General features: G+C 54.8%; 4 protein-coding genes across 5 annotated transcripts; 3 read left to right on the top strand and 1 right to left on the bottom strand.

Moving 5' to 3' along the window:
- The first annotated feature begins 457 nt into the window (after positions 1–457).
- On the top strand, positions 458–2,486 carry CHCHD10 (coiled-coil-helix-coiled-coil-helix domain containing 10). The gene is made up of 4 exons (XM_006746360.3): positions 458–683; positions 946–1,153; positions 2,030–2,177; positions 2,278–2,486. Exons 1-4 carry the CDS (start codon positions 643–645, stop codon positions 2,295–2,297), a joined length of 417 nt encoding a protein of 138 aa, XP_006746423.1. The 5' UTR covers positions 458–642; the 3' UTR covers positions 2,298–2,486.
- Positions 2,487–2,752: 266 nt separating this feature from the next.
- C13H22orf15 (chromosome 13 C22orf15 homolog) lies at positions 2,753–5,307 on the bottom strand. The gene is made up of 6 exons (XM_006746371.3): positions 4,849–5,307; positions 4,142–4,228; positions 3,910–4,047; positions 3,598–3,672; positions 3,357–3,517; positions 2,753–3,006 (listed from the first exon to the last, which is right to left on the bottom strand). The coding sequence occupies exons 1-5, from the start codon at positions 4,871–4,873 to the stop codon at positions 3,378–3,380; spliced, it is 465 nt and encodes a 154-aa protein (XP_006746434.1). The 5' UTR covers positions 4,874–5,307; the 3' UTR covers positions 2,753–3,006; positions 3,357–3,377.
- A 3,313-nt stretch (positions 5,308–8,620) lies between these two features.
- VPREB3 (V-set pre-B cell surrogate light chain 3) lies at positions 8,621–9,887 on the top strand. Its single transcript, XM_031017084.2, has 2 exons — positions 8,621–8,718; positions 9,437–9,887. The coding sequence occupies exons 1-2, from the start codon at positions 8,670–8,672 to the stop codon at positions 9,751–9,753; spliced, it is 366 nt and encodes a 121-aa protein (XP_030872944.2). The 5' UTR covers positions 8,621–8,669; the 3' UTR covers positions 9,754–9,887.
- A 1,233-nt stretch (positions 9,888–11,120) lies between these two features.
- Positions 11,121–19,196, top strand: ZNF70 (zinc finger protein 70). Of its 2 annotated transcripts, none has more exons than XM_081801710.1 (2): positions 11,121–11,273; positions 14,311–19,196. In XM_081801710.1, exon 2 carries the CDS (start codon positions 14,391–14,393, stop codon positions 15,735–15,737), a length of 1,347 nt encoding a protein of 448 aa, XP_081657836.1. In that variant the 5' UTR covers positions 11,121–11,273; positions 14,311–14,390; the 3' UTR covers positions 15,738–19,196. The 2 variants fall into 2 exon arrangements, with proteins under 2 accessions (XP_081657836.1, XP_030872936.1); XM_031017076.2 differs by lacking the exon at positions 11,121–11,273 and adding an exon at positions 11,294–11,703.
- Positions 19,197–19,525: the final 329 nt, after the last annotated feature.

The following is a 19,525-nucleotide window of genomic DNA, read 5'->3' as shown; positions in this document are numbered from 1 at the left end:
CCGGGATGGAGTCGAACAGAGGCTCCGGACGCCCCCTGGCGGGGGTTCTGGGTACGGGTCGCGCCAGGCCTTCCTCTGGGTATTTCTTCCCAGCTCTATTCCTCCACACTCCCCCACCCCCGGCCCGCGACCCTGAGGCCAAGTCGTAGTCGGTAAACCCAGTCCGTAGGAGGGGGACCAGAGCCTGGCCTGGCGCCTCGTGCCCCTCCCTTGCTGGCTTCAATCGGTCGCCTCCCTGTCTATTTCTGCCCTGGCGCTCGGACAGCAAACCAACTCCGCTCCCTGCGCCCCGCGGTGGTTTTTGAAGGGACTTGGCCCAACGCCCCGGCGTAAGCCCTCGGCACTTTGCAGCATTGGTCCGTGTCCCCAGGGCCCACACAGCTGGGGCCAGGCGCGGGGAGGGCGCAGGGTAACACTGCCAGCTAAGAAGGGCGCTGAGACGAGGTGATGCTGTAAGGGACGGGTCCCGGAGGTGAAGGTGAGGGCTGCCGGACGCCCAGGGACTCCCTCTGGAGGCGTGTCCCCTAGGCCCCGCCCCCTCGCGCCGGCGGTGTTTAGCGGTGCCCCGTTCGTCCCCGAGACAGAACCGCTGCTACTGTCGCCGTCTCCGCCTGCGCTTGGCCGAGTCTCACCGCCACAACCATGCCCCGGGGGAGCCGAAGCGCCGCCGCCCGGCCAGCCAGGTGTGAGCGGGACAGGGGCGGGGGGGGCGGCTAGGGAAGCGCGGGCGCTCCTCCGCAAGGGCGCGACAGCTTGACCTTGGCGGCTGCTGCGCCATCTTGGTGGGGGGAGGGGGGGGTGCCGCAACCACGTGTCTAGGACTGTGGTCGCCCACCCTTGGGAGGGAGGAGGAGGACGGGGTTCGTGTCCGGGAGCTGCAGGCCCCTGGGGCCCCAGTTCAGGGGTCCGGCCGGGATTAACCCTACTTCCCCCCCCACCCCGCAGCCGCACTGTTCACCCGCCCGCGCACCCGCCGCCCTCGGCGGCTGCAGCGGCCCCGGCCCCGTCGGGCCAGCCCGGCTTGATGGCGCAGATGGCGTCCACGGCCGCTGGGGTGGCCGTGGGCTCGGCTGTGGGACACGTCGTGGGTAGCGCCCTGACCGGAGCCTTCAGCGGGGGGAGCTCAGAGCCCGCCCAGCCTGCCGCTCAGCAGGTGAGCAGCGGGCTCAGGAGAAACTGAGGCCGACTTCCCACAAGGGTCATGTAGTAGGGTGCTACTGGAATGTCCAGCGAGAAGTGCCCTGGCGTGTTCAGAGTTGCCTCAGGCCCAGGACTCTTATTCCTCACTCTGCTTTTGGCCTCCTGTCACTCACAGGCAGGCTCTCCTAGCCCCTTTCCTGAGGCCAAGGTCCCTAGACTCCCAGGGACCAAGCAGACCTTTAAAAATGGGGAAACCAAAGCCCTTAGCGGTTCAGAGACTGGCCCAAGGTAACCTAACCCTAGTGGAGGGGAGAGATGTTGAAGTTCTGAGGCCCTGTTCGTCCCATTCCCAGGTTCTGCCCTACAGTCCCTGCATCCCAAGGGCAAGGGGGTAGCCAGCAGCTCTGAGCCCACTTCCTGCTCACCTCTCCCCTACTGGGCACCCCACCAGTCCTGAGCCAAATGCGGCTTAGTGGCAGGGTCAGGGATCATGAGGATCGCTGTGGCTGAGCCTGGAAGCTGCTAGTACTTGTGGAGGTGGGGCTTATACCCGAAGAGTACAACCACAGCACCTTGCTTTTCTAGAGTCTTTTCCCTCCCTCAGGCCCTACTTGCTCAGCGAGCCCATTATGAGGCAATTGGGAAATGCTGTCCATACCGGCACTAGCATAAGCTGAGTGGGTTTGACAGGGCTGTGGGCTTCTTCTGTTTCACAGATGGAGCAGCTGGGGCTAGACAGGGCAGGCCAGTCTGAGTCAGTCAGCCTGCCAGGGATCCCAGGGGCACCTGGGCTGGGGGTGTGGGGAGCGGCCGGCAGCCCCCAGCTTTGGAGCCCACTTTCGGGTGCCAACCTGGAGCTGACATTGCTGCGTCCTCTAACATACGCCAGGCTCCCACCCGCACTGGCCCCCAGCCCCTGCAGATGGGGCCCTGCGCCTACGAGATCAAGCAGTTCCTGGACTGCTCCACCTCTCAGAGTGACCTGTCCCTGTGTGAGGGCTTCAGCGAGGCCCTGAAGCAGTGCAAGTACAACCACGGTGAGTGAGCAGCCCCTGACCCAGGCAGGAGTGGGAGGGACAGTCCCTCATCCTGCACCTGCAGGCTGACCACCAGCCTGTGCCACTCCTCTCTCCGCAGGTCTGAGCTCCCTGCCCTGAAGAGACAGGTGCGGACTGGTGCAGATCCGTGAGCCAGCCCTGCACCCACCTTCACCCCTTCACCGACAGCCGGACCATGACATCAGATTGTACCCATGTAGCTGGGATTGGGAGTGAGGAGGAGGTTTCTTACCCCACAGATGACCGGAGACGCAAATGTGCAATTAAAAGAGTTTATTTTAGACCATAGCCTGCTGTGTGCCCTCTCACTAGCCTGTCTGCTGGGGTGGGGTCAAGGAGCACGGATGAATGTCCCAACTGTGAGGTGCAATTGCTTCACCTTAAGCTGACATCTGGGTGGGGGAGGGGGAGGAGCCCTGTCGTAATCTGATGACCTTGGACAGTCCAGTTAGGAGTGAGGCATTAGTAGGGACCCCAAAGGCATCTGACTCTGGGAACTGGAATCCCAGGACGAGCCTGTTTGTTGCCTCCTGCTCTCAGGGATGCTTCCTCCTTCACCCTCCGTGTCTCTGCCTCTGGATCCCTTTGTCTGCACCCACATCTTGGGGGGCCCCCCTTGGTGGCCTCACATCCGGTCTGTGACCTTGCCCCTCGGGCTGATGCAACTTCTCAGTAAGTCCAGATTCTGCAAGAAGAATGCCCCTGGGCTGCTGTTTGGGCCTGATCACACACGGCAGAGGTCACAGCCAACCCCCTTGGATCAGAGTCCAGCTCAGCCACTTGGCTGTGATGTGCCAGATCACAGGACCTGCCAGAATAGACAAGCAGGCCCTTCAAACCCAAGGCAGACCTCACTATCACGTGCTCTGGGCTGCTGCCTTCATTGAGTTCATCAGCTCTGCATTGAGCACCTACTGTGTGCCAGGCTCTATTCGATATCTCCAGGGCACTGAGGACGTCCCTGCCCTTGGTTACTTACCGTCTAGTGGAGTGGTGGGGATGTCTCTTCATGCAGTGTGTTCCACCTTGTGGGTATTTATGTGTATATGTGTTTGCAGGGTGTGGGGGTGGTGTTTGTGGTGTATCAGCACACATAAGCCTGTCCCCTGGGACTTTTAGGTGTGAGCATCCCCCCAGGTATCCATGTCTCCTCCTTACCTGGCTGGCTTCTGGCCCCAGCTAGCGGATCCTGGATGGCAGGGAGCCCATCCTTCGTGGCCTTGAAGAGGGGCCTTGCTCCTGGTGGCCACGCCGAGTGCTTGTGCGCTTCTTCCGGCCATCACTCATGGGATGTAGGCCTGACAGGTAGCGAAGCTCCTCTGGAAGGCCCAGGAAGCCCTACCTATGGGTGCTGGGGAGAAGGTGCACCCTCCCCCTGGGGCTCAACCGTGACACTCACCTGCTAGCTCTGGATACTGGTCATCCAGGTTCTCCAGGAGGGACTCATAGCGGGTGGGGGCCCCACCCTCCCCCTCTGTGGAGGGAGGAAGACCAATTCCTGACTGTCCTGCTGGTCCCCACCCCCACCTCTCACTCTGGACCTGTTTGCTGGTCCTGGCTGGGGCCAACAAGGCATTGGATGGGAAGGGTCAGGGGCTAGGTCCTGGCCAAAGTAGGGGGTGCTGGCCAGGGCCTTGGGTGGTCTCTGGAACTGCTGCCCCCCTCTCACATTCCAGCATAACTCCAGGGGGAAATCTTGGGCCCCACTTACTGATGATCTGCACGAGGACATAGGTCCCACGCTCCTGCAGCAGGGCACTGCCCATGGAAGGGGCCTGGGAAGCCCCTTCCTCCAGTCCCTCATCCAGACTCACAAAGTGCCCATCCTCAGCCAGGAGGGCAATGACCGCTGGGAAGGCAGAGAGGGAGGCAAGGCAGGGCTGGCACCTCTGCCTGGAGGGCCCTCGGCCCCTCCTCCCCAGCACCCCTCCCTGCCCCCTCACCATCTGGGGGCACCTGCCCCCTCTGCCTCAAGTGGGCGGTGAGGGTCACCGGGCTGCACCAAGTGTTCACCAGCTCCCAGCAGCCAGCTGTAGGGGCAGGGCAGAGGTGAGCAAATGGTACCCTCTGCTTCCCCCTGATCTGGGACCATCTGTCTCCCATCTCTTCTCTAACCAGAGCAGGGAATAGGACTCCAGGATTAAGACTGTACACTCCTCCATCCATCTCTTGAGATGCTGGTGACCAGGGCACACAGCTCTTGCCTCCTGCACTGGATGCCCCCCTCCCACTCCAACGCTGCCTCTGCACAAGACCTCCCTCCAGCACTGGAACCCCCACCTCCCATCCCGGGCCCACCTGCCACCGGAAGTCAGGAAATCTGCGCCTGATGTACCCTGAAGCTTGAGGACCACTGACCGAATTAAGAGATTGTGTAATTTAAAAACACACCCCATGGTGATGTGGTGGGTGCTCTTCTAGAGGAGCCCGTGGGAACTTCCCAGGACCCAGCCATCGGGGTTGCCCCTCAAGGGATTCCAAGCATTCTGTCTGCTTCTTCATAGAGCTGTTTCCCTAACCACCCCCATCCTCTTATGCAAGTGCATCCCCCTTCCCCACACTGCCTCCCCAATCTCCCCAGGGCAGAGGGAAGCAAGCTTCTGAATGTACCACCCCCCTACCCATCTGAGGGACAGGGGACCCCACTTACCTCCAAACATCACTTTGATAAACATGGCTGCAGGGGAGAGGAGACAGATGTGGGGGCTTTGATCCCCTAACCCCCGACTTTCCAACTAAGGAAGGATCTACGGCTGAGATCTATTCAGGGAGGGATGGCACTGCCAGGAAATGTGTATGTGTGTGGGAATGGGTGGGTGGATCCGGGCTTAGGTCCTTGCTTGGCTACCCTTGGGGCTGGACCCCACCGGTGTAGAGGGGTCCCTTTGGCTTCCTCTTCCTCCTGCCTGTGGATCAGAGCAGCCCGAGGAGACTGAGGCCCTCCCAGCTTCCAAGCTGGTCTCCATGGCAGTGGGAGCTGCCAAGTCATCTAGGCAGGAAATGCCTTCCCCTGCAGTATCCTGGTAACAGGATCTGGGGCGGGAGTATGGGCACTCCCTAAGGCAGGGCTACAGTGGGGGCTCAAGCCTTGTGGTCCAGGGATGGCCCAAGACCACATCCCCCCACCAGTAGAGACAGAGCTCCCAGGCTGAAAGGGGGGAGATTCCTGGATCGGGGCCCCTGGCCCTGGGAAAACCCCCACTATGAGCTGGTAGGGCTGTGGCCATGGCGGAAGCAGGGGTTCTTACCACCCTTGCAGTTCCCTACCTACTAAGGCCCTCTTCCCTGTGCTGTCTTTCCTCTCCCTCTCTGCCTTCCTCCTGACCTCCAGCCTCCCCTCTCTTTCCTCTGTCCTTGTTTGGGCAAGTTTCTTGAGGTATGATTTACATACAGTAAAATTCACCCTTTTTCGTGTTTTCGAGTTTTGACAAATCTCATAGAGCCACCACCACAGTTGGGAAGCAGATCATCTCCCTCACCCCCCAGAATTCCTTTATGCCCCTTTGTAGTCCATGCCAGTCCCTGGCCACCACGGCTCTGTGTTCTGCCCCTGCCTTTTCCAGAATCATATAAAGGGAATCATAGAGCATGGAGCCTTTTGAGTCTGGTTTCTCTCACTTAGTATGAGATTCACTCAATAGCTCATTCCTTCTTACTGCTGAGGAGGGTCCCATTGTCTGGATGTGCCAGTTTGTTGATCCACTCACCTGCTATTGTTTGGATTGTTTCCAGTTTTTTGCAATTATGAACAAAGCCATATAGACATTGGCAGACAGGATATTGTGTTTCTCTGCCTCTCCATCCATGCCCATCCTTTCTTTGATTTTCTCTCTCCCTTTCTCTCTCTCTTCATCATCTCCTTTCTTTCCTCCCCCTAGCACCCCCTCTGTCTCTCTCAGTTTCTGTCTCCTGTACCCCCTGTCCATGAGCCCCTACCAGACCCCTTAAGCCAGGGTGCCAGGTAGGTGTCTGGATCAGGCTCCCTACCTTTGCCAGCTCCCTTTCCCCAAGGTTTTGGAAATGCAAACCTCCCCCCACCCACCACCACCACCACGGTGATTAGGCTATTTGTCCTGCCCTCTGGGCCACTGACTCAGGAGGAGGACTGAATCCTCCGCGCAGCTTGCCAAGCATCACACTCTGCCTCTGGATAAGCACTCAGCTCAGTGCTTCCCCCTGTAGAAAGCGGGGGGTGGGGGGGGTGGGGGGGTGGTAAGAACACGGCTCAGCAGAGTCCTTGTGAGGATTAAATGTGGTAACTTTCTTTCTTTCTTTCTTTTTTTCTTTCTCTCTCTCTCTTTCTTTTTAAGTAAACTCCACACCCAGTGTGGGGTTTGAACCCTGAGATTAAGAGCTGCATGCTCTCCCAACTGAGCCATCCAGGTGCCCCTTAAACGTGGTAACACTTTAAAGTGCTACCTTGGTGCTCAGGATGCAGGAAGCGCTCAGAATCAGCACTGTGCAAACAAGCAGTGTTTCGCAGATTTATTTAAACACAGGACACTTTCTTCCCAGGACACCACTGTCACTGGGGCCCTGTGTCCTGCAGAGCACAGCTCAGGAGGGGCTGCAACCATATTCCAGAAGAATGTCCATGCCGAGCCCTGGAGCCTCAACTCCAACAGCCATCACTGTTGTCCCAAGGGTTCATTTTCACTGCTGCCTTAACAGAGTCTTTGATCTTGAGTGTTTTGGAGATGCCCTAAGGAGATGTTAGAAACAGAATGGGACCCGTTGGAGGGGGGCTTTATAACCTCCCCCAAGGGAACTCTCAAGGCTTTGAGTTAATGAGAACGCACCGTTTTAATTACTTTTATTATTATTTAGGTATGCTAAGGCCAGCAGACCAGGAGATTGCCATTGAGAAGACAGTTTGTTCCCCGCAGATCTCTAGGGGATGGGGTGTTCTCTAGGGGATGGGGTGTGCCGCACCACAGAGGGACACGTGGGGAAGCACCCGGTAGGTCAGCAGGCAGAGGGCGAGAGGGAGCCTTATGGTTTCTGAGGGAAAGAACAGGTGAGGCAGAGCGAGCAGGCTCCAGAGTGGCTAGTTTGAATAATTCCAGGACTCTGGGGCATCGGGGCTGTCCCTGGCTGTCAGGTACCTGGCCCTGGGTGACTAAGGCAGGAGTACAGTGGCCCAGAGTATGAGAGCCATAGAGGAGGTGGTTGGGGATGTGGGCTCTGGATTGGTTTGCATTTGATAAATACCCGCTCGGGTGAGTTATTTACTATCTCTAGGAACTGGGTAGCCCTGGGAGGGTCAGTCCCTCCAAGGTCAGCGAGGCCCCAGATGTCAAAGCATCAAAATACAGAAAATGCAAGGCATGATCAATACACGCACTGTGCCTGGCACTGAGCAAATAAATCCCACCTACTTCTTCACACCCCTCGGGCTGGCACTATGCTCATGTTCATTTTCCAGAGAGGGGAAGGAACTCGGCTGAAGTTGTGCAGTTAAGAAGAGGAGGATCTGAGAGTCAAGTCTGAACCCCAACTTGGGAAGTCAGCTCCTCCACCCGACTGGCAGATTAAAGGGACTGACCATGTCAAGTGTTGGCGAGGATATCTCTGGACCTCTCCTACCTGCTGGTGGCAGTGCAGATCGGTACAACCATGGGACACTGGTAGTATCCACTAAAGCTAAATGTACATTTTCCCTCCGCCCAGCAACTCCAGTCCTGGGTGTCTACCGGAAGAAATGAGAACACAGGTGCACCAAAGACACTGACAGGGATGTTCACAGCAGTTTTATTTGTAATGGTTAAAGGCTGGAAAGCACCCAGATGTGTATTAACAGGAGAATGGAGAAGCTGTGGATACGCTGCGGTTTAGCCACATGTAACTACGAGAATGAATTAGACATTGCTGCACACATACGGATGACTCTCCTAATGTTGAACAGAAGAAGCAGGAGCAAAAGGAACACACTGTCATTCCACTTAGAGTTGGTGTTCTAGAGCAAGCAAAATTGATCTAAGTGATTGAAGTCAGAATGATGGTTACCCTTGGGGTTAGAGAGCCTGTTACTGATGGGGATGGCACATGAGGGAGCCTTCTGGGGAGATGGAAACATTCTAAATCGTCATCTGGGTAGAGGTTGCGGGGGTGGAGATATATATATATATCTCCATATAAATAAAATCATTAAGCCATACACTTAAAATCTATGCACCTTATCCTACGTGAGTTACACCTCAATAAAAAAGCATCTACCTGCTATAACTGCATGTGTATGTGTGGATTTCTGGACTCCTGTTCTCAGACGGCCCTGTGGGGCCAGGATCCCGACATTTGGGAAGATAGGGCCCAGCTGTTGGGCCCCAGCCACTATACCCCCATGCCGCCACCCCTAGTCAATGGGTTGATTTGCATGCCTTGTCATGGTCCAGGGGCTTCCCCTGCCTGTGCTCTGAAGCACCTGGAGCACTCCCAACAGAACAACTCCTGTCTGCCTCCCTGCCTCTAGCCATGGCCTGCTGGCATCTGGCCCTCCTTCTGACTGGGGCCCTCCTGTCCGGTGAGCTCCCCCTAGGCCTGGCTCACCTGGGGTGGGGTGGGGGATGGCACTGGCTCCAGAAGGCCCCTGCAAGGAAGCAAATCAATGTGGGCAGTGGGAGGGTTCTAGAAGGGGCATTAAGGTGGAGGGGAGAACTGGCTACAGCTGGCTCTGCCCTAGACCTGGGGCAAGTCACTTCTCTGTGTGGGCCTCAGTTTCCTCATTTGTGAATGACCAGATCGTTAGGATCCCTTCAGGTTCTGATTCTTTGGGGACTCCGAAGAGATTGGAAGTGGTCAGTCACCTTTTTAGTTTTTCACATGGGAAGCTATCCCAAGGGCTTCAGGGACAAACTCTCCTTGAGAAGATTCTCAGCAGCCAGTTGTCTGAGGTTGAGCTGATGGGTGGGACAGCCCAGGAGGCTTCCTGGTGGTGGTAGCCAGAGTCTGAAAGAGCCAGTGTGACTGAAGGGTAAGGAACGGGGGTGGGCAGAGAAGGACCCAGAGGCCACCAGTCCCCATACTCTGAACTCTAGGTGCTCAACTGAACACAGATTCTTGCGAACATAAAACAAATGAGGACTTAGGGGTTGCCATCTTTGTTCCCCATCCCTCTCAATTCCAAGGCACTGGGCTATGAGGCTTTCGGGAGTCAGAGTCTCCTTGGAATCTGATCAAGCCCTCGTGGGGTGGGGACAGGAAGAAAGGAGCCCATGGGTCTCTCTCTTTCTCTCTCTCAGTCTCTCAGCCAGGCTTGGCCCAGCCGGATGCACTGCTGGTCTTTCCAGGCCAGGTGGCCCAACTCTCCTGCATGCTCAGCCCCCGCCATGCCACTGTTGGGGAGTACGGCGTGTCTTGGTATCAGCAACGGGCAGGCAGTGCCCCCCGATATCTCCTCTACTACCGCTCAGAGGACAACTACCACCGGCCGCCTGACATCCCTGACCGCTTCTCGGCAGCCACAGACGCCGCCCACAATGCCTGCATCCTGACCATCAGCCCCGTGCAGCCTGAGGACGACGCAGATTATTACTGCTCTGTGGGTTACACATCCTAGGGGTGGAGTGTGGGATGAGTGCCTCTCGTCTGCCTCTCATTTCTGCACTCTGACCTTGGGCCCCCCTCTTTCTTCAAAACTTGATTTTGCTCCTCTGTAAAATGGGTTAATAATATTAAATCTGTAAAAAATAATATCAAACATGTGAACAATAACTATGCGGAGGGCCATGAAATTCCTGCTGAAAAAGTGACTGGGAGTGTGGGGGTAGGGATTCTGGGGATTGTTACAGAAGAGGAAGCACCTGAGACCCTTGGGGTAGGGCCCAGCCTCTCTACTGGCCCCCAGGGGGCTTAGACTGGTGGCCTGGGCTTCCTGTGACCTGAGGAGCTGGAGGAAGAGAAAAAGGAACCAGCTCTTGCTGCTCCTAGCTCTGCATGGTTGGTTGTGGTTCAACGCTCAAGGGGTGACTGGACAGGGTCCTCATGGAGCCCAGGCTGCTAGCTTGGGGGCCGAGGGGAGCTCCTGCTTACTCCTTGATGGGGCAGGAAGGCAGGTGTGAGTATGTATGTGGTGTGGGGGCACTCAGAGGCACCCCAGGGCTTAGATGGAGGGTACTCCGCCGCGGAGCGAGGCCGGGTCGGCTCAGGTGGGCAGCATCTCTCCAGTTAGGAATGTGTGTTCTACTGGTCCCGTGATAGGGCTGTGCCCCCTCCCCCACCAGTTCTCCCACAGGCAGGGAAGGTTGTACCTGAGCAGCTGCGCCGAGTGGGGAGCACTGAGTGGAAGAGCAATCCTTATTAGAAGCAGAGCCGAGCGTCTGGGTTGGGGGGGCGGGGCTCAAGAACACACTCTTCTTCCTTCCCGGTTCCTTATGTCTCGAGGTCATCCCTCACATGCACTGGAGTTGGGGGTCTCCAGGGTTCAGCCTACACTCCCAGCAGTCTCCTGGGCCCTCACTCGGCCCCTTCTCATCTCAGTTTCTGCTGATACCAGCTGGGCAGGCAGGACCGAGGCTACCCAGGAAGGGTGAATCATGCAGGACCTCTGGGCCTGTGCGGGGTGACGGGCTCCACAGCTCTGGGAACCCCTTCCCTTCTCCTGAAGACCCCACCCCCCGCGGCCACTGGCTCGCCCCCACCCACAGGGCAAGTGCCGCAGGAACTCGGCCGCCTGCCTGCGGCTCTAGGCCCGCCCGCCCTTCCCAGCCTCAGTTGCCTCTTCCTTACTCCCGCCAACGGCTGACCAGATGTGTTGCCCACGACCAGGATTTGCTTTGGGAAAGGCCCGGTGCCCAGTCCCTGCCCTAGCGCCGCGAGCGGGAGCGGCTACGCGCGCGGACACCAGGCGCCGCAGGAGCACCGAGACGCGGGGACCTCCACGCGGCCTAGAGCGGTCCCGGAAGTGCCCGCGGGCCAGGGGGCGGGGCTCCGGGCGCTCGGGCCGCCGCGGGCTCCGCGTCAGGAGCCGCCGCAGAGCGAGGCCGGGTCGGCCGCGGGTTGGAGCAGCTGAGGTGCGGCCCCGCCCCGCCCGCCCGCGGCCCCGCCCCGGCCCAGGTGAGCGGCCCCGCCCCGGCCCAGGTGAGTGGCTCGGCGTCGGCCGGTCTGACCACTTGTCCCTCCGGTGGCCTGGGGTGTGGGCGTCCCTCATCGGTGGGAAGCATGTAGGGGCTCCCGCATCGCCGCTCGGGCGGCGTGTGCGTGTCCGCAGCCGCTCGCAGGCTTCCAGCCAGGAAACCCTACGGACCGAGGGTCTCCCGGGTGCCCAGGCCCTGAGGGCTCCCCGAAGCAAAGGGTGACGGATGCGGGAGGAGCCGAGGAGGCCCCAAGAGAGGTGGGAAGGTGGGGTTCCAGACCTTTGGATCTTCGGTCCAAAAATATTTAAAACGTTGAGGACAGATAAAGAATTGCCAACTTTCTAAACAGAGTGGAGACTTCAGCATATAGGTGGTCGATAGTGGGAATGGAAAACCCCTAAGGAGGGAACCTTGGAAACACCAGGATTTAACAGGTGGGTGGAAGAAGAGTTGCAATCACAGATACCAAGAAAAGGGGATCAGAGAGCATTAAAACTGGGGGAGGGGGCGGCGGGTAAGGGAGAGAACTTTCAGAAATGAAGGGAATAAAGCAGGAGGTGGGAAGGGGGCTGGGGGGTTCAAAACCTTGAGGCGTTCAGGTAGGCAAGGTGGGTTTAATGAAGGGGTGGACCCGTATTATCACATCTTCCAGGTTTTCAAGAGAAAGCCTGAAACACAGAGTTTCCAATATTGGCAGCTAAGTCAAACAAAAAAAAGGTTCCAACTCTTTTCGAGCCAAACAAAACGTGTCTGTGGCAGGATCCCCAGGCTGCCAATTTGCAACTTCTGAAATGAAGGGTTTTGAGAAGGGAGCTATTGGTGAGCACTGCCAAAAGGGGTGGGAAAGTGAGGGCTGAGAAGAGAGGGATTGGCCATAAGGAGGTCACTGGATGCAAGAGCTGAAGATGCTGAAGTCCCAGCTGAAATTGGAAACTTGAAATTTGTCTCCGTGCGGTACACAGTCCTATGATTTTCTTTGGCAACATTTAACATCTTAGGAGGAATTGACGGAGAACGTTGGTATTTGGCAGCTGGTTGCAGCAGGGCAGGGAGGCGAGGAACGTGATGCTGGTCAGAGTCTATAGTTCGATCCATGATAGAGTCTAAGCTAGACAGGGAAGGGTGGACTAGAAGAGAGAACCAGGGCGAAATTGGTGGGTTGTTAGACCTGATGAGATCAATCTAGAGAACCTGAAGGACTGGAGATTATGGTTGCTGAAGAGGGAGGGAAAGGGAGTTAAGTGGTCAAAGAATTTTTGAGACTACTTCAGTTCTGTGCTTTTCACACCTGGCCTTTTTACTGCCTTATAATTCATAAAAAAAAAAATCATTTCCAAGTAGGAATGAGTTCCATCGTGACTATGCTGATTAACTTAGTGTGTTTTTATTTTACTTTATTTATTTGACAGAGAGAGACACAGTGAGAGAGGGAACACAAGCAGAGGGAGTGGGAGAGGGAGAAGCAGGCTTCCCGCGGAGCAGGGAGCCTGACGCGGGGCTCAATCCCAGGACCCTGTGATCATGACTGAGCCGAAGGCAGACGCTTAACGACTGAGCCACCCAGGCGCCCCAACTTAGTGTGTTTTTTGAGCTGCTTAACTATCTGTGTCTCAGTGTACTGCTAATAGTACCTTTGTATAGAGTTGTGAGGATCAAATGCAAATGTGCTTATAGAAGGTCTAGTAGTGCCTAGCACATAGATGCTCAATAAACATGAGCTGTTATCATTATCATGGTACCTGGGGTTTCCCTTTAGCTTGCACGGCAATTTCTGAATGGGGTCCTGAGGGGCTCCCTCAGAGGCCACCACAGTGGGATGGGGAGTGTTCCAGGATCCGTCCATGTCCCTATGAAAACAACCCCCATTAACTGGAGCAGCTCTGCTTTTGTCTTTTATTTATTTATATCTCCGAGACGATTTATTTGAATAAAGAGTTCTGTGCTCCCCTCCCCTCAAAAAAGTGTGGCCATCAGTTCTAGCACAAAGCCAAGTGGCTTTTCCTCCATTCAGTCTTGTATTTATGCAACCAATGTGTGTGGAGATTGTCCTGTTGTGCTGGGGGCTGGGGCTGGGGGCTCCACAATGAAGGGAGCTCTCAGGCAGTGGTGGCAGGAGTCCTGAGAGCCCATGTTTGCCATCCAGGATGGTGAGTGCTGTGCTGCACACGTGCACTGAGCTCTGCAGGCACTGAGGGGGTGTGCCTGAGATCACCAGTCTTAGGATGCAGAAAAGGGGACGTTAGGACTGAGTCTGGGAAGATGATCCAGTGGCAGTCTGAGAAGCGAGGGGGACCTGTTAGGAGGAGGAAGCATTTAGGGCTGTGTGGAAGGAGAGGCTGGAGATGGGGCTGGAAGGGCTAGTGCTGTGAAGGGCTTTGGGAAGGATTTGGGCTGCTGCAAGATCCTGAGACAGATGATCAGGCCTGTGTTTGGGGTATTTGACGCTGGTGTCAATGTAGACAACAGACCTGAGGGAGGAGTAGAAGCTGGAGGCAAGTGGTCATTTGGGAGGTGAGTATGGAAGTAATCCTGGGGAGTTGCCCTGAGGCCTGGGCTGCGGACTGACAGAGAGGCAGAAGCCTCTTAATAAAGCCTCAGGAAATGGACAGACTAGGCGTATGGGGTGAGAGAGGGGGAAGGTCTAGGCTGACTCCCAGGGTTGTGGCTTGGGCACCTGGCTGGAGGGGGTGCAGCTAACCTAGTATAGGAGGGAAGTTTGCGCTGTCTCCAAAACCCCCATCCCCAAGGTCCTCCATTAGCCAGAATCTTGCCCCCTTTCCACAATGGCCCCACTCCGGCTCTCATCTACCTCTCTGAGCACCTTCAGTCTTTAGATTCTAGACCCCATGGTGTAGCACTTGATTCTGTCTGTCTGTCTTCTTTGTAGTTTTTTCTGATCAATCAGACTTGTCCCTAACTCAGTGGGGATCATCTCAAGGGCAAGCTTGTATCTTATTTTGTCTTGTCCACGAAAGATTCTGGCACAGGAAGGAGGTACATACTTTGACAATATTTGACAATATCCCTTGTTTTCTTCTCAGATTGGGAGAACAGTAAGTGTGTCCTTAAGAAGACTATCTTTCAAGAACTACAGTCATTGGGGGGTGATACTAGAGTCACAATGGAGGTTCCCCCAGCAGCCAAGTTTGGTGAGACCTTTGTGTTTGAGGACAGCTTAGAGATGCAGCAAGAACTCTTCCCAGAGGAGGACCTGGGGGACCCTTTTCTTCAGGAAAGAGGTTTAGAGCAAATGGCTGTTATTTATAAGGAGATCCCTCTCGGGGAGCAAGATGAGGAACATGATGATTATGAGGGCAATTTCAGTCTGTGCTCAAGCCCTGTTCAGCATCAGAGTACCCCCCCAGTAAACAGATCCCAGGATGATGAAATCTTCAGCCCAACCTTCTTGCAGAAATCAGACCTTAGTATGTGTCCGATAACCCACAGTGGAGAGGAACCCAATAAACACAGTTGTGAGAAGGCGAGCAGGGCACACTCAGGACCTAACGAACCTCACAGAACTGCGCCACCCGCAAAACCCTATGCGTGTCGGGAATGCGGGAAGGCCTTCAGCCAGAGCTCACACCTTCTCAGGCACCTGGTGATTCACACTGGGGAGAAGCCCTACGAGTGCTGTGAGTGCGGGAAGGCCTTCAGCCAGAGTTCACACCTTCTCAGACATCAGATAATTCACACTGGGGAGAAGCCCTACGAATGTCGGGAATGCGGAAAGGCCTTTCGTCAGAGCTCAGCCCTCACACAGCACCAGAAAACCCACACTGGGAAGAGACCGTATGAGTGTAGGGAATGTGGGAAAGATTTCAGCCGGAGCTCAAGTCTCAGAAAACACGAGAGAATCCACACGGGAGAGAAACCTTATCAGTGTAAGGAATGTGGGAAATCCTTCAATCAGAGCTCTGGCCTGAGCCAGCATCGGAAAATCCACACCTTGAAGAAGCCTCACGAATGCACTCTCTGTGGGAAAGCCTTTTGTCACAGGTCCCACCTCATTCGGCACCAGAGGATTCACACTGGGAAGAAACCTTACAAATGTGAAGAGTGTGGGAAGGCCTTCAGCCAGAGCTCCAACCTCATTGAACATCGCAAGACTCACACCGGCGAAAAACCCTACAAATGCCATAAGTGTGGGAAAGCCTTCAGCCAGAGCTCCTCCCTCATCGAGCACCAGCGCATCCACACTGGGGAGAAGCCCTATGAGTGCGGCCAGTGTGGGAAGGCCTTCTGCCACAGCTCTGCCCTGATTCAGCACCAGAGAATCCACACCGGGAAGAAACCCTACGCGTGCAACGAGTGTGGCAAAGCCTTCCGGCACAGGTCAGCCCTTATTGAGCACTATAAAACCCACACCAGAGAGAAGCCCTATGAGTGTAACAAATGTGGCAAGTCCTTCAGGGGAAGCTCACATCTTATTCGGCATCAGAAAATCCATGCTGGGGAGAAGCTCTAGAAGGAGGAGCTCACACCAAAGCTTGAAACCCTTTCCCAGATGGAACCCACACCCCATCGCCTTGTCTGTAAGACCCCACCCACCTCCCTGATCCCAGGGCCGAATGGAAATGTGCCACCCCCAGAGCTTCTGGCCACCCACGCTGGCAGCCAGGCCCCCTCGCGCGCCCCTCCCCGGGCGCCCCACACGCAGCAGGTTTACTGAGTGGGAGGGTGGAGTAATGGGAAGGCCGCTGAATCAGAGGCATGCCCAAAAAGAGAGCTGGCCTCTGATTTGACTCCCAAGCCTGTGAGATTGAGTTTTGCCATCTCTTCGCCTTTGTCAAAATCCAGAAGAATAAACACCAGAGGGAGAAAGTTGAGTTAAACGCACAAAAATGTCAGATGAACTCTCTAACGTCAGCTGCAGTCTGGCACTTTGAGAAGACAGAACTGTGCTCACAGTCTGAATCCGCTAAAGAAAAATGAATCCGAAAGTAGATATGTTAACAGCAAAATGGAATCTTCCATTTGGCTTGGGCACTGTTGGGGACAACCAAAACAGGTTACAGAAGAGAGGGAGGGTCTGGAAGGATTCATTCTGGGTTGGGGAAGGGAGTGGTGAGCCCCTGGCATGGTCTCTTAATCCCTGTTCTGGGTTAGAGTAAGGGTGGTTTCTGGCAGATGGCCTTCACAGGATGGTAGAGGTTTGGTCCTGTAGGCCAGAGGACATTTGACCCTGGCTTTGACTCAGCCTGGCATAAGGCATCAGTGCCCTCCAGTTATAACTCCTCCACAAGACCTAGGGCTCCCAAGACCACAGTGTGCCTTGGTTGGCCCCAGGGCCCGTTTCTGGTCTAGGGGCTCTGCAGCCACCTCTCTGCTCTCCAGTGCTGGGGGACCTAGGAAGCAGGGCGATTCAGTCAGAGGTCCCAGTTCAGATCCCAGGTCTGCCCCTCCTACTTGTGTGATCTTGAGGAAGCTCCAACGCTCTGTTTCCCTATCTATGAGATGGAGATGTTGGGACCTGGCCAACTCCTGCTCAGAATGAAACCACCCATGAAGTGCTTTGGCAACTGGCAGTTGAGGATGGAGACCCAGAGGGACCCTTGCCCCACCCAGAGATCTATTTCCTAAAAGCCCAAAAGGCATCCCTGCTGTTCCCCGGATGGCAGGGCCTGCAGCCCACCCTCTCGTTGAACCAGGGCTTAGGCTTTTCTTCACTCCCTCCAGTCTGTATCCTGGGCTGTGGATGCCCTGTGGGGCCACCTCCCAGACAGGAACCCTTTCCAGATGTCATCCTCAACCTCTCCCCAGAAGCAGTGTGGTCTGCATCCCCGTACTTCTGTCCTCTCTCCTCAGGCATTACTCAAAAAGTACCATTGCCTGTTCCCTGCCTAGACCAATTCAGTCGGCATCCCCAGAGGTGGGGCTCAGACAGTGGTATGTTTTTAAAGCTCCCCAGGTGATTAGAATGTTCCAGTAGGTAGCCAGGATGTGAGCTCTATGCTAGGCATCTTGCAACCCCAGCATCTCCCAAATGTCAGGCCTGCTTGCCGTGAGCAGAGTTTGAAGGTGGCCATTCTGTCTCAGTCCCCATGCCTCCCATCCGCCAGGAATGGGCTCAGGCTGTGCTGTGTCTGGCTGGTTGAGAGGTGTTTGTCCCAGGTCCTCAGGCCTTCGTGTGGCCACCGGGATCTCTTGGGTATTGCCTTCCCCCAGGCTCCTCCGAGGCAGGCTAAGCGATTCTTTTTTTTTTAAAGATTTTATTTATTTGACAGAGAGATAGCGAGAGCAGGAACACAAGCAGGGGGAGTGGGAGAGGGAGAAGCAGGCTTCCTGCCGAGCAGGGAACCCAATGCAGGACTCGATCCCAGGACCCTGGGATCATGACCTGAGCTGAAGGCAGACGCTTAACGACTGAGCCACCCAGGCGCCCCTAGGCTGAGCAATTCTGAAGTTTTCCAAAAGTTTATAGCTGGAATCCCATTACCCGCATCATGGGAACACTGGCTATTTCAGCTAATCAGAAGCTCAGCTTGGTGCTCATGTATAGTTTTGATGAATAAAAATGGACAAGTAATTGTTACTTAGCAAGTGGAGCTTGGCAGGCTGGAGATTTTAAAAGGCCAGGTCTCCAGCTGGGGGTTTGACAGTGGGCGTCCCAGCCATGAGGACAGCAGCCACTCCTGTCCAGCTCCTCTCTGTTGCGTGAATGTGTGAAACCTTGAGCCAGCACCCGGGTCTCCTAGAACCTACCGTACCACCAGCTAGAGTGGCCTGACTGGCTGGCCCTGGGGATTGCCTGCATGTGGCCTGCGCTGCGGGTCTTCAGTCACTTACTAAGAGTGCAGAGAGAATTGAGATCCCTGCTCTGCGTGGTGGGAGAGCAGCCCCCTCCCCAAGATCTACCTCCTCGCACCCCCCCGCCCCCCCATTCGGCCTCACGTTGGCCAGGCCTGTCCTTATCCGGCAGTCATCAGTTTCCTACCTTTGATGTCTCTCTCCGTGTGCTTCTGCACGCCCTAGCCAAATTGATTTTCTTAAAGCATCTCTTTGCACATGCCACCATGCTCCTTAAAGCCAACCCTCAGGGGCTTTTCTGCACATAAGCCCCTATTTCAGCCAATTTGGTTTGCTCCTGAACAGACCACAGGGGGTTCACGCCACCCTGCCCAGATGCTCCCTCCTCTCTCAGCTTCCTTTACCTCGTTTTATGCCATTCTTGCATTTTGGAATATGCACTTTCTCCTCCTCCTGGTCCCCCCCGCCATCTCCTCCTTCCTCTCGACAATTTATGTAACATGGGGATTGAGACCTCCTTTCTGAACGGTTGACAGATTCTCACATAACCATGGTAGGACCAGGTACTTTTCAAAGTGTGAGCAGAACCTAGTACCTTCTGTTCACATTCCTTTACTGTTTTATGTATTTTTAAATCCTTCAATTTATTTAGGTTCTTGAACAGTGTAATATTACAAGAGAACATCCTGGTAGTATTTTAATCGTCCTTGGATTTAGTTGTTTTATGTTTGTCTTACATTTTTTTCCTTCTTATGGTAGATGTTGAGTGTTGTAAAGCTCCAACTCTTGGTTTTGTTGACTAATCGAATGGTTTTGTCGAAGTGTATGTATTCTGCTTTTTTTTTTAACTTCATATTTTACATTTCTGAAATTATTTAGATATAGCTAATCATATTTTTAATGTTTCTAGTAAATGCAGGTACTTTGGTCTAGGACTTTTTTCTTAGAGCTTTTTCTGCACTCTGTCAGTTTGACATGTGCAAGTTTTTGTTACCATATGAGGAATTTCCTTTTGGCCCAAGGGTTGTTTTTTCTATATTTCCAAGTGATGAATGCATAGGTCATTGCTGTTCTTTCTTAGTGTGCTGTGGTGTCAACATTTCTAAGTGTCCATGGAACCTACTCTGGGCCTGAAGATATGATCAATTTTTATAAAGCATTTGTCAATCTCAAGAAATGGGTTTGTACTCCCTCAGTTCTATTTGTTACTCAAATTCATACTTTCTCTGTTGTTTACAGTTCTTAACTTGGGTCTGCAGACTGCCTAGGAGTCCGTGGGTGCACAGGTTTATTTTAGAGGCAGCAGAGAGGAATGGAACAAAACTGGGTGGTTACATATGTGAAAGAATTGTTCGGGGCTGGGGGTTGGGGGACCTGTAGCATTCACCACATTTTGGAAAGGCTCTGTGAGCCTCAAAATAGTTAAGAACACTCATTGACATCATCAAATCATAGTCTGATTTTGTGTTTTTTACTTTATTTCTGTTTCACTTAAATTTGCTTCTA

Source organism: Leptonychotes weddellii, chromosome 13 (genome assembly GCF_054177405.1).
Source record: "Leptonychotes weddellii isolate Sample4059 chromosome 13, ASM5417740v2, whole genome shotgun sequence".
NCBI classification, from domain to species: domain Eukaryota; kingdom Metazoa; phylum Chordata; class Mammalia; order Carnivora; family Phocidae; genus Leptonychotes; species Leptonychotes weddellii.
This window is presented reverse-complemented; position numbering and strand designations above follow the sequence as displayed.

Coding starts and splice junctions, on each gene's coding strand:
- CHCHD10 (XM_006746360.3), top strand. CDS start 643: ATGCCCCGGGGGAGCCGAAGCGCCGCCGCCCGGCCAGCCAG. Junction 684..945: donor GCCGCCGCCCGGCCAGCCAG/GTGTGAGCGGGA, acceptor CCCACCCCGCAG/CCGCACTGTTCACCCGCCCG. Junction 1,154..2,029: donor CCCAGCCTGCCGCTCAGCAG/GTGAGCAGCGGG, acceptor AACATACGCCAG/GCTCCCACCCGCACTGGCCC.
- C13H22orf15 (XM_006746371.3), bottom strand. CDS start 4,873: ATGTTTATCAAAGTGATGTTTGGAG. Junction 4,048..4,141: donor GGGGCAGGTGCCCCCAGATG/GTGAGGGGGCAG, acceptor CTGCCTTCCCAG/CGGTCATTGCCCTCCTGGCT. Junction 3,673..3,909: donor TGTCCTCGTGCAGATCATCA/GTAAGTGGGGCC, acceptor CTCCCTCCACAG/AGGGGGAGGGTGGGGCCCCC.
- VPREB3 (XM_031017084.2), top strand. CDS start 8,670: ATGGCCTGCTGGCATCTGGCCCTCCTTCTGACTGGGGCCCTCCTGTCC. Junction 8,719..9,436: donor GACTGGGGCCCTCCTGTCCG/GTGAGCTCCCCC, acceptor TCTCTCTCTCAG/TCTCTCAGCCAGGCTTGGCC.
- ZNF70 (XM_081801710.1), top strand. CDS start 14,391: ATGGAGGTTCCCCCAGCAGCCAAGTTTGGTGAGACCTTTGTGTTTGAG.